The sequence below is a fragment of the Acomys russatus genome, chromosome 11 (genome assembly GCF_903995435.1).
Source record: "Acomys russatus chromosome 11, mAcoRus1.1, whole genome shotgun sequence".
In the NCBI taxonomy this organism is placed as follows: domain Eukaryota; kingdom Metazoa; phylum Chordata; class Mammalia; order Rodentia; family Muridae; genus Acomys; species Acomys russatus.
In genome coordinates this window covers 62534724-62547553 of record NC_067147.1, presented here as the reverse complement: position 1 = coordinate 62547553, position 12830 = coordinate 62534724, and the positions used below count along the sequence as shown (strand labels likewise).

Below are 12830 nucleotides of genomic sequence, written 5' to 3'. Positions count from 1 at the left end.
TTCTTGTGGCCTCCGTGGACATCCTCACACACGTGGCACACATTTACACGGTTCACACATACATACCCACGAATAAAATTAAATCTTAAAAAAAATGTCAATGTCTAGTTTAAGCTGGCCTCAAACTCATGTCAAACCTCCTGCCTTCTCACAGCCTGGAATTACAGGTGTGGCCATCACAAACTGTTTAAACGTCCATTTTTAACATGGTAAGTGTCGTTAGAAGTAGCCTGCGTAAAAACTCTTTGAAGTCTTTAGTAGTGACTAAACACAAACAACAGATCTTGGAAACAAAACATTTAGAATCTTGTAGGGCACCGCTCCTGAACAGGACTGAGAAAGCGGATGGGACAAAGAGCACCAGGTACTAGGGGAAGAAGGGTCCTCCATAAGTCTCTGGTCTGCGGTTCTGTCTTCAAGGTGCTGAGGAGACGAAGAGCAACGGGTTAGGAATCCCCTCATCCTTTCTACAGCTTGCAACCTGTGTCAGCTGTCAGGAGAACACATGTTCTCACTTCCCATTGCATGAAGTTTTGTCTTCAAGGTGTCTGAGGAGAGGAAGCAGCTAGTTGGGAATTCCCGCGTTCTTTCTACAGCTTCTAACCTGCGTTAGCTGCCCAGTCCTTCCATATGGACACAAGTTCTCATTCCCACTGCAGGTCTGAATTCTTGAGAAAGCCACCCACAGTCACTGTGGTCTCTCCCCACAAACCTCAACGCTATAAAATCCATAGAGAGGAACAAGGTCTCAATCCTTGCTGGTCCTTCAGACACTGAGGATGGGGCCCGCAACACAGTGTCCCGTCTTCCTGTTGCTCTCCGTACTCCTGGCTGAAACCCAGAGCCTCGCTGGTGAGTGCAAGTCTGAAGGGTAACAGCTTCAGCCAGCCTGAGGAGCATTGGACGCTGGGTAGCTCCCAGCAGCACCTGGAAGCCACCTCTCCTCACCCAGACAGACCCTCCTGCTCCCATCTCCATCCCGTCTTCTGAGCCCTTTACTCTGTCCCCTCCTGGGCCGTGTGAACCTGCTGACGGTCCCAGGAGGAGGGTCAGGGTCTTACCTCATACTGTCCGCAGGTTCACACTCCATGCGGTATTTGGTAACCACGACCGCATCTAGACCGGGTCTCCAAGATTCCCATGTCTTCATCCTTGGCTATGTGGACGACATGCAGTTCATGCGCTTCGACAGCGATGCAGCTACTCAGAGGATCCAGGCGCGCGGGCCTTGGGTGAAGCAGATGGGACCCAAGTATTTGGAGATGGAAAAAGAGTATGCGGAGAGATATTCACGCAGGGCCCGAGAAAACCTCCGGTTTGCAATTCAGGTCTATAACCAGAGTGATAGCGGTGAGTGACCCCTTCACCCTTCATGTGTCCGTGTCCTCCCCAGAGTCTCAGATCCTAGGTTTGGCCAGAGGCTGCAGGATCGGCAGGGACCCTGGACCCAAGTTTCTGTGTCAGTTTAGGTAGAAATTCCATGGATGGGCGGGACTGACTCTGGGGCTGTGGCAGTCTCTCATACCTTCCAGTGTTTTATTGGCTGCGACATGGGGCCAGACCGCCGCCTCCTCCGTGCGCACTATAGACATGCCTTCGATGGCAACGATTATATCAGCCTGAACGCGGACCTGAGAACGTGGACTGTGGCAGACAAGACAGCTGAGATCACCCAGCGACAGTGGGAGAAAGATCGTATAGCAGAGGCCTTCTGGCACTTCTTGAATTCCTCCTGCGCTGAATGGCTACAGGAGCACCTGAAAATAGGGAAGGAGATTCTACAGCGCTCAGGTACCAGGGTTTGGGGGAAAAAGAAAAAAGAAAAAAGACTCCTCTATATGTATTCGCCTCCTAGGAGGAAGGAAAATGAGGTCAGCTGAAATACTGCCACTCTTGTTTGCTTCCGGAGGGGGCAGAGTGCACCTTGTTTTCCTGACCCAACACCGGACAATGACTGTCCCAGGGCTCACACTTCTCTCAGAGTCTCTCAGGATGGTAGGAGAGAAGATCCTTGAAAGAAGAAATAACAGATCCCTTCAATCTGCAGCCCCCTTGAACTGTGGCCTCCTGTAGGCTTGGCTCTGGCCTCACATCCAGTATCTGTGGACATCTGACTCAAATGATCTTGAGTATCTAAGCTGTCCACCTAGAAATCCTTTTCATGGTGTCATGGTGGGAAACTTGGGAGTTTTCTACTTCGGACTGCCTTCCCATAATTGTAAAATTTTCTAAGGACTAAATTATACTGATGCCCGAGTATAAACTTGTTTAGGGCTTGCATCCCTACTCACCCTGATTCTTCTATTACCAGGACAGGGACATGACTACGGCTTAAGTTACCAGAAAGAATATAAAATGCTAGAGATTTTCATTTGTTTTTCCTCAGATCCCCCAAAGGCACATGTGACCCATCACCCTGGATCTAAAGGTGACGTCACCCTGAGGTGCTGGGCCCTGGGCTTCTACCCTGCTGACATCACCCTGACCTGGCAGCTGAATGGGGAGGAACTGACCCAGGACATGGAGCTTGTGGAGACCAGGCCTGGAGGGGATGGAAACTTCCAGAAGTGGGCAGCTGTGCTGGTGCCTTCTGGGATGGAGCAGGATTACACATGCCATGTGGTGCATGAGGGTCTGCGTGAGCCCCTCACCCTGAGATGGGGTAAGGAGGGTGTGGATGCAGAACAACTTTCTGAGTAGGATCAGTTGCTGAGCTGGTGGTTAGAGCCCTTCAAATCTTCCCTCTCTTACCCCATTTTTTTTTTTTTTTCTTCCTAGAGCCACCTTCTCGGCCCATGGTTGGAGTAACTATTGGTATAGTTTTCCTTGGAGTTGTCATCATTGGAGCTGTGACTGCCATTGTGATGATGAGGAAGAAAAGTGCAGGTAGGGAAGAAATTGTGTCTGGGTGCTTTGTCTCCATCAAGCCTTAGATGGATATATGCTCATTGGCTGTTTTGTTACTCTAAGACACATCTACACAAGAATGCTTACCCAACATGGGACTCTGTGTGCTAGAATTTTTTTTTTTTTTTTTTTTTTTGAGACAAGATCTCTTTACATTCACCCTAGCTACCCTGGTAATGACTGTGTAGACCAGGCTGGTCCAAACTCTGAGATCCACCTGTCTCTACCTCCTGAGTACTGGGATCAAAAGCGTGTGTCCAACCATGCCTAGCTATACTACCACTTAAAAAAAAAAAAAAAGGCTAGGATGATGGGGGCACTCCATGACATCATTAGCCAGGGCGATGGGGTACTCCATGACATCATTATCCTGGATCCCTCGCAGTCTTTTTCTTTCTCCAGATGTAGTTGCTCAGATGACTTTTCCAGGAATCTGCTTTCATCAGCCTATATCTACCTTGTACCATCTTGTCCCAGCTCTTGAACTCTCTTCACACACTAGGGAGATACCTAGTAAAAGTATAGAAAGGAACTGGAGAGCAAGTTCCTTTGTCACTTTCCCAAACGTTCCTGTAGTTGGCCACCACATGAGTCCTCAGTTCCACCAGTTGAATGACCACATGCTGGACCTTGACTCAGCACATGGTGGTAAGAACAATCTGGAGCTCCAGAGAAGGAATTTAGCTCAAGGGTGACACTGACACAGGTTCCATGGGAGCTGTTCCAGCCACAGAGGCCAATTCCAGGCAATCAGTGAGGTGATCCGTGATTTCTGTGCCTGGTGAATCCTGGGTGAGATTCTGGCGGGGTAGTCAGTTGTGTTCTGGCTTTCTCCTGTTCTTCCTTTTACCCCTGAGCCCCGGCACTCCAATAGCATATGTTAAATTCCTTCATTTTTTAAATAAGCATTTGGATTCCATTATTTGTACCTAAAAGTAAGAAATCAGCCTAGGGAATTTTCAGATAGCAGCTGCTCAGAGACTCTTGTTACGTAATTGCTTCCTGTGCTTTCTATCTGTGGCTGCACCTCATGGGAGAGAAAACTATATATCTGTCAAGATAACAACTGATAACACACGCCCTCCCTTTTCTTTCTCAGCTCTGCCCAGCCCCCACCACAATGCCCATATAAAACCCTTTTTTATCATTGGCCACAAATCTTGTTCCAAAATACTGAAGACTCTTTCCAGATCCCTGAGTGTGTAGCACAGAACTCACTTCTCCCTTTCCCGTTTGTCTGTTGATAGGAGCTCACGGCATACAGAGATTCTCTGAGGATGGAAGACCCTCCCTCAGTGGTATCATCCCTTGAGCTGGGGCCCAACGTAAAAGAACAAGAGGAGCCAGATAAGAAGGTCCTTATTCTCTGCTTCCTGATCTACTGAGGTGTGGGGACATGCTCCTGTTGCCTTGTACTCCCCGTGCCTTATGCTGAGATGGAGTGTACCTTCTTAAATCATGAACCAGAATAAACTCTTCCTTTAATTTTTTTTCTGTTTGGTATTTTGTCACAACGATGCCCTCATCTGGAGTGCAGGCACACATGCTGGCAGAATACTGTATAAATAATAAATACATCTTTTAAAAAAAGAGTAACAAAATCCCTATGGGCCTTGAGGTCTCTGCAATCTTTCTTTCCCTAATCTGGAGTGCTAGAATTACATATATGAGACGCCATACCTTGATGTGATAATGTATTGGGGGCAGGAGCTTTTCCTATTCACCCACTCTAGTTCCCAAATAAATTACACAGAGGTGTATTACATTTATTAACAAGCTTAAAGCAGCATAACTGGGAGATATTTATTTATACTAATCCTTTATGTGAGTCTTGCTATTTCTCCTGCCACATGCCCAGAATTACTTGCAATGTTGGTCCTGTTTGCACTGTTTCTCGTCCATCAGGTCAATTCTTAATCGCCATAGACTTTCTCCACCTCCTCTTCCTCCTTCCTCTCTCCTCTCTTTGTGGTCCCTACCTGAGACCCCAAGATTGGGAGTAAAATCTCCACCTACTTCTCTCTTCTGCCCAGATACAGGCTGTCCAGCTTTTTTATTAACCAATTAGAGATAACTGGGGAGCAAAGTTTACACAACACCAATCAGCATACTTGACAATGCCCTAGTGTGGACTGCAGCCAGATCTCAGGGCTCAAAACTCAGCATTTGAATACACCAGACCCACCCCCACCTATGCCTGGAGGCAGGAATTACTTATGTAATATGCCATAAGTGAAGTTGATGCACAGCTTAGGGGGTCTTTGTCTACGTCCTTACAACTCTGTGACCTGAACACCAGCAGCCTCGGCACCTACTTTGTTATACAGAGAATCTTGGCCCTTCATCAGACTTCCCAAATCTTTTGGTTTTGTTTGTGAGTTTTTGTTTTTTGTTCGTTTGTTTGTTTGAGACAGAGTTTCGCTGTGTAACCTGGACTGGCCTGGGACTTGCTATTCATCCAGGCTGTCCTTGAACTCAGAGAGGGAGGCAACCATCTCTGCCCTGAGTGCTAGGATTAAAAACCTGTGTCATCTAGCCTGGCTTCTTTCTGAATCTTCTTGAGAAGTTCAGGGGACTCCTGTGCATAGGAAAGCCTGGGACCCCAGAGCTGCACAGTCTGTTCCAGGCGCGTGCTCGATGTATGTGCCCTGTCTGTATGTGCACCTGCTTCCCAGAAGAGGGCATTGGAGGATGTAGAGTGTGGGTGCTGGGGATTGAACTCGCTACCTCTGGAAGAGCAGACAGTGCTCTTAACCGCTGAGCCATCTCTCCAAGCCCCAGGTGTGTGCTCTAATGAGATCACTGAGCACTGGAGGGGCCTGGGTTCAGCCCTGCTCTCTTTCTTGCCTACAATTAATCATTTAGTGATTTTATTCATCGCCAAGGTTTTAAGTGTCACTTAATATAACCTCCCAAATAAACTTTTCCAGCCCAGACAAGACTCCCAAACATCACCAGACTTATCTGTTTCAATTGTCAACCTGGTTACTTTGTGTCCGGTCTGCAAACAGCAAATCTATTCTACTGCTTGTGTACAGCCCTAAAATTTTGGCATCATCTTTACTTATTTTATAGTCCAGATTTAGTCCACTGTTGCAATGCCTACGTTTTAAATGAACCGAAACTCCAATTTCTTTGCACTGATTTCTCTGCTCACACCTTACAGAAAAGCAACCGCTGTCCTTTGCCTAAACTGCTAAATGAATTTCCAATTGCACCTCCATTGTGCTTGCTTCCCACAAAGTCGTTCAGTTCTCAACAAGAATGGACTCTTGTTGTTTAGTTTATTTGTTTTTGAAACAGTCTATGAAGCTGAGCTTGCCCAGGAACTGGGAAGCAGACACATGAAACTGAAAGTCATCTGGCTCTTGGTTTTGTTGTTGTTGAATTATTTATATATTGTAGACATTAATCCTCTTTCAGATGTAAAGCTGGTAAAGATTTTTCTTCCCATTCCTTTAATCGTTTTTTTCACTCTGTTTATTTTGCTGGGCAGAAACTTTCCAATTTCATGTGGTCCCATTTGTCAACCCTTGGTATTATGTACTGAGCCATGAATCCTTTTCCAAAAGTCCTGGTCTATGCATATATCAAAAAGATTTTTCTCTAGCAGATTTCAGAGTTTCGTGCTACATTTAAAACCTCTGAGCCTCTTTTTCTACAGGGTAAAAGATAGGATGTAGTTTTGTTCTACATGGGGATATCAACACTGTGTGTTGAATGGGTTTGCCTTATTCCCCCGATAAATGTTTTAGGCATTGTGGTTGAAAATTAGAGAACTGAAAGATTTGTGTGTGTGTGTGGTGGGGGCAATTAGAGGGCCAAGGAATATCACAAAAACCACACCATGCAACAGATCTCACACAAGAGATTTATTGGGGGATCAAGAAAGGTTGTCTCTGGGGAAGAGGAGAGGAGGAGAAGGGGAGGGGGAGAGAAAGAGTGTTACAGGGTCTTTGATCCTTTTGTAATCCCTGTAATTGTGAACTATAAAAATCTGCCACTGATCCTATTGTGATCTCTGAGATTAAACTGTGAATCTCTGTTTCTTGTGGCTGAGCCCTAAAACACCTCTAACCCAAGAACTTTCTGTTTATTGTAAACAGGTGATTAAGGTGTGGTTCAGCCAGCCTTACACACATCTGTAATCCAAGAGCTACACAGGATTTAATAAACCCTAGGTCAAGAGGCAGAGCAAGAAACCAGCTGACAGGGATTAAAGAGTAGGAGGGACTTTGAGTTGACGGGTATTTAACGCAGCGTGTAGTAGAAGAGGTCTTTAGTATTTGTTGTTTTAGTTCCTGGGAATTTAGCTTGGGCTCTTGAGCGCCTCAGCACCTTGGCCTTTGGCTTTTTGGGCTTTGAGCTATTGCTAGCTTTGGCCTTTTCCTCCTGGGCTGTGGGCTGAGCTAGTGAGCCTTTTTGGGCCTTCCCCATTGGGACATGAGCTGAGTAGAAGTTCAGCTGGGTGCTTTCTCTGCCTCTCTGAACTAGCAGGTTTTTCCATCTGGCAACTGAGTCTTTATTGGTAAAATAGAATGATCTGTAATTTTCAATTAAAATGAGAGAGAGAGAGGGAGAGGTGATAGCTCAGACTTTATAGGGAGGTATGGAACATGCACATATGTGACCATGGAGACAGTGGAAATGTTGAATTGGAATAATGCGGATGCCGGTACTGAGTTGCCAAAGGCACCTAGGTCTGGAATGTGGTGGCTCTAACACTGTAATTGTATATTATATCTGAGTATTCTAGTCTACCTGATTGGTTTGTGTCCACTTCTGTGCCAGTGCCATGCCTTTTCTTTATCTTTCTTTGTTGTTATTGCTGTCGATTTTTATTTGTTTTGTTTTCTTTTGGGGGTTTTTTTCAAGACAGGGTTTCTCTGTGTAGCCCTGGCTGTCCTGGACTCACTTTGTAGACCAGGCTGGCCTAGAACTCACAGCGATCCGCCTGCCTCTGCCTCCCGAGTGCTGGGATTAAAGGCGTGCACCACCACACCTGGCTCTTTCTTCTTTTAAACCATGTCTCTGTAAAATAATTTGAGATCAGCATTTTAACACTTCTAGTATTGTTTTTTCTGCTGAGAACTACTTTGACTATTAGAAGTTTTTTTTTTTCTTCATTCATATAGATTTGGAATTTTTTCTAGTTCTTTAAGGAATGCCATTGGGAATTGTATTGAATTTCTAGATTGGTTACAGGATTATAGCCATATTTGTGATATTATTTTTGCCTATTCGTGAGCACAGGAGGCTCTCCTCCTCCTCTTCCTCTTCTGCTTTGCTGAATTTTGGGTTTTGAGACAAGGTCACACTGTGTAGGCCTACCTGGCCTCAAAATTGCAGCAATCCTCCTTCTTCTGCCTGCCAGGTATTGGATTACAGATGTACAACACCATGCCCAGCTTTGTTTGTTTGTTTGTTTGCTTTTTAAAGACAGGGTTTCTCCATGTAGCCCTGGCTGTACTGGACTCACTTTGTAGACCAGGCTGGCCTTGAACTCACAGCGATCCGCCTGCCTCTGCCTCCCAAGTGCTGGGATTAAAAGCGTGCGCCACCACTGCCCACCTATTTGGTACTTTAAAGCTTTATTGTAGATGCCTTTAACCCCATTAATTGTATTCGTGGGTGTTTAGTTATTTTATTTTGTTTTTGAAGCAATTATTTATGGGATTGCTTTCCTGATATTTCTTGCCGTGTTTGTTGTTGGCTTTTTGTATGGGGCTTTATATACTATTACTTTTCTGAAATTATTTTAGATTTCAAACATGGGATCATGTCACTAACAAATAAAGATCATTTGACTTCTTTTAGTTTTGTTTTCCCTTTTATTTCTTTTGTTTTATTGTTTTTTTTTTAAAGACATCAAGAACTATATTGATGGCTGGAGTGATGGCTCAAAGGTTAAGAACACTGACTGCTCCTCCAGAGGTCCTGAGTTCAATTCCCAGCAACCACATGGTGGCTCACAGCCATCTGTAATGAGATCTGGCGCCCTCTTCTGGCCTGCAGGTGTATGTGCAGGCAGAGCACTGTATACATAATAATAAATAAATCTTCAAAAAAGAAAAGAAAAGAAATATATTGAACAGGAGTGGAGAAAATAGTCACTTTTGCTCTCATCTTAATTTTAGAGAAAATGCTGTTTCCCTCACTGAGTATAATGCTGACTAGACTATAGAATACAGAAAATAGAATGTATTGGAGTACATTCCTTTTAGTTCTGGTTTTTCAGGGTTTAAATTTATCATAAAAGATGTTGAACCTTGCCAAAGACACTTTCCGCATCTATTGAGGTGGCCCCGTGATTGATTCTGTCCTCGCATCTATTGATATCACATTTATTGACAGGCATATGACCTTTGCATGCCTGGAGTGATGCCAATTTTGTAATGTATATGACATCTTAATGTGTTGTTGACTTTTGTTTGCAAATATTGAATTGAAAATTTTCATCATGGAAATTGGCTTATTTTTTCTTTGTGTTTTTACACAATTTTAATATGCTGGTCTTATAAAATGCTTTTGGTAGTATTAGTTCCCTTTCTATTTTACTAGATGATGTTAGTTCATCTTTAGAGGTAACATTCAACAATGAGTCCTTACGTCCTTGTATTTGTTTTTTAATTTTGGAGACCACACCACTGCTTCAATGTCATTGCTTCTAATATGTCTGTTCATGTTGTTTATGTCCTGTTAGTTTAGTATTCATGGGACACATGTCTAGAAAATTGTCCACTTTTTTTTTTATTTTAGATTTTTTAGATGATTTTAGATTTTAGATTTTTTTTAGATTTATAGACTAGACTATAAATTTTGAAAGTGCTACTTAATGATACTCTGAATTTTGTTAATATCTTATTTAATGTTCCATATGTATGAGTCTCATTATGTAGTCCAGGCTGGCCTTGTCCTTGAACTTCCAACAATTTTCTTGCCTCTACCTCCTGAGTATATGTTTGTCGCCATACTCAGCTTTTTTTTTTTTTTTTTTTTATTATGGGTATAAAACCACAATAGAATGGAGATGTAGCAAAACTATAGGCTTGTTGAGTTAGTGTGCAATGAGAAAATACTTTACACATGAGACAGAAATGATGGGAATGGTCTGATGTGATGCTAGTTACTGCTGTCTCTGTGATCCACCTTTTGATTAATAAAAGGCCATCCCACCTGGGCAGGGCAGAGGAGATGGAGGTGTGGCTAAGATTCCACAAGAGGAGAAGAGAAGGCCACCATGGGTTAGATGGAGGAGAAGCACATGGCTGGTGGCGTGGATGGAGAATCCAGCCCACATAAAGAACATTAACAAGTATTTGAGAATATGGGTGGGAGGTAACTTGATAAAAGTTATTAGAAACAGATGGCATGGGAGTGAGGCAGGGATCCCATACCTGCCCCACTATGGAAAATAGTTTAGAGGATTAATGTCTGCCCTGCCCCAGGGCTATTTTAAAATATAACAAGTGTCAGTGTCTTAATTGATAGCTAGCTGGGCCTACTGATAATACTAATAATACAGATAATTTAAAACAATACAGAGCCAGGCTGTGGTGGCACACACCTTTAATCCCAGCACTAGGGAGGCAGAGGCAGGTGGATCGCTGTGAGTTTGAGGCCAGCCTGGTCTACAAAGTGAGTCCAGGACAGTCAAGGCTACACAGAGAAACCCTGTCTCAACAACCCAAAACCAAACCAAAACAACAGCAACAACAAAGCAAAAACAAAAAACAAAAAGCAGAACAATACAGAAACACATAAAATGCTTACTCCTTCAGGTTTTTTTTTTCTTTTTAAAAGTCTAATTTTAAGAGCTGGATGGTGGTTGCACAAACCTTTAATCCCAGCACTTGGGAAGCAGAGACAGACGAATTTGAGGACAGCCTGGTCTACAGAGTGAGTTCTAGGACAGCCAGGTCTGCATAGAGAAAAACCTCAAATAAAAAACAAACCAAAAATCCCCCCAACAAAAGATAAAACTTCCCTGACTCAGCCCAGGTGCATGGCTTCTCTGGTCTCTTTCTTGAGACCAGTGAACTAGCCTGAGAGCTGCTCCCAAGAGAGTTGCTCTTAGATGTTTCTTTCTTTTTCTTTTTTTTTTTTTAATTTGGCTTGGTCTGGCTTTTTACGTTGGTGGAGAAACTTATCTGGGGCAGAAGGCTATTACCTGCCCTGAGGCTTACAGGAGGAGCAACTCTGAGGCTAGGGACTTGAAATAGGAAAGGGTGACTGGCGAGACAGGAATGGGGGTGGTGGCCCCATTTAGTCTGTAGACTGCTTCCTGCTGTCTGGATGGGGTGTCAACATCTATGAGGACACAGAAAGTTGGGATGCTAGCCAACTTTGGGAAGAACAGCCTGTTTCACTTGCTGTCCAGGCTATGCAGGGCCATCCAGGGCCAGCACTTCGAAGCTGTTCAGGCACAAATTCTGAGGGAACACCTAGAGCTGGCAGGTTGCTGTTTTACCAATAAAGACTCAGGAGCCAGATGCTGTGGTGAAAAACAGGCTCCTCTGGCAGCTCAAGAGGAAAACACCAAAAACCCCAAGGCTAAAGGCTTGACAGTTCAAGGCCCAAAAAAGCTAAAGGCCAAGAGCTCAGGAGCTCAAGAGCCAGAGAGCTAAGAGCCAGAGAGCTAAAGCTAAAAGCCCAAGAGTAGAGGCCAAGAGCTGAAAGCACCAAAGCCCCTTTCTACTTCTGTACAGGGTCTTAAACACCCTCAACTCAAAGTCCCTCTTACTCTTTAATCCCTGTCACCCGGTTTCTTGCTCCACCTCTTGACCTAGGGTTTTAACTTTATTAAATGCTGTGTGCAGATAGCTCTTGAATTAAGGTATGTGTTAGGGCTCAGCCACACCAAACAAAAGACAGGTTTATACAGTTCACAAACTCAGGGATCACATTGGGATCAAATATCCTGTAACACATCACTACCATTTGTAATCTGTACTGAAATCCATGTTGTAGAAAAAGCAGTAGACTCAAGCCTTTGAGTCATAGTAAAAGCTTGGGGACCCAAAATGATTCTGAGTTAAAGGCATGAACCCTTCTTCCTCTATGTAGAACATTGTGTATATATAGACAGAGGTTTTGGCTAAAGGAAAAGCACTTTTTGAGTCTATATTTAGAGGATAACCAAAGGGAAATTAAAACCTTGAGCTTGTGACTACGATAGCAGTACTGCTTAGCAGAGCTAGATTAATAATTTATCAGAACTCTAATAATTGATGTTAAATTTTGAACTTGAAGACTTAGTACAACAAGATCATAGTGAGGGAAAGAAATCTGAAACTTTTCATTTGTACATGTCTCTTGAATGACTTTCTTAATAAATTGCAGTTAAACACTTTCTGTGTGTGCACCGTCCTGGGGGGCGGGAGAGGGACCAGAGAAGGACATTAGATTCTGTGGAAATGGAGTTTCAGGCAGTTGTGGGCCACCATGTAGATGGTGGGAACTGAGCCTCAGTCCTTTGCAAGATCCATGATGTTCTTCCCTACTGAGACCGCCTCTATCCTTCCCCCATCTTTATTTCGGCAGGGTCTCACACTGCGCCCCCTGCCGGCCGGGAGCTCGCTGTGCAGCTGCAATGGCCTGGAACTCACGGCGCCGCCTGCCGGCCGGGAACGCACTGTGCAGCTGTGATGGCCTGGAACTCACTGCGCCCCCTGGTGGCCGGGAGCTCGCTGTGCAGCTGTGATGGCTGATCTTCATTAACTGGATTTAGAATCTCCTAGCATCTGAAATTCAGGAAATGCCTGTGGTGTTTCCAGAGATTAACTGAGGAGGGGACAGCTGGGCCGAGTGTGGGTGACACCAACCCATGATTTTGGGGCCCAGACTGAAGACAAGGGAGGAAAAGGAGAAAGCCAGCGAAGAGCCAGCATCCTCACAGTCGGCTTCCTGACGGGTGGAGATGC

At 44.4% G+C, this 12830-nt stretch overlaps 1 protein-coding gene across 1 annotated transcript; it reads left to right on the top strand.

Moving 5' to 3' along the window:
* Positions 1-779: 779 nt before the first annotated feature.
* Positions 780-12617, top strand: LOC127195112 (H-2 class I histocompatibility antigen, Q10 alpha chain-like). Its single transcript, XM_051152545.1, has 6 exons — positions 780-852; positions 1078-1350; positions 1516-1791; positions 2429-2662; positions 2779-2886; positions 12451-12617. The coding sequence occupies exons 1-6, from the start codon at positions 780-782 to the stop codon at positions 12615-12617; spliced, it is 1131 nt and encodes a 376-aa protein (XP_051008502.1).
* Positions 12618-12830: the final 213 nt, after the last annotated feature.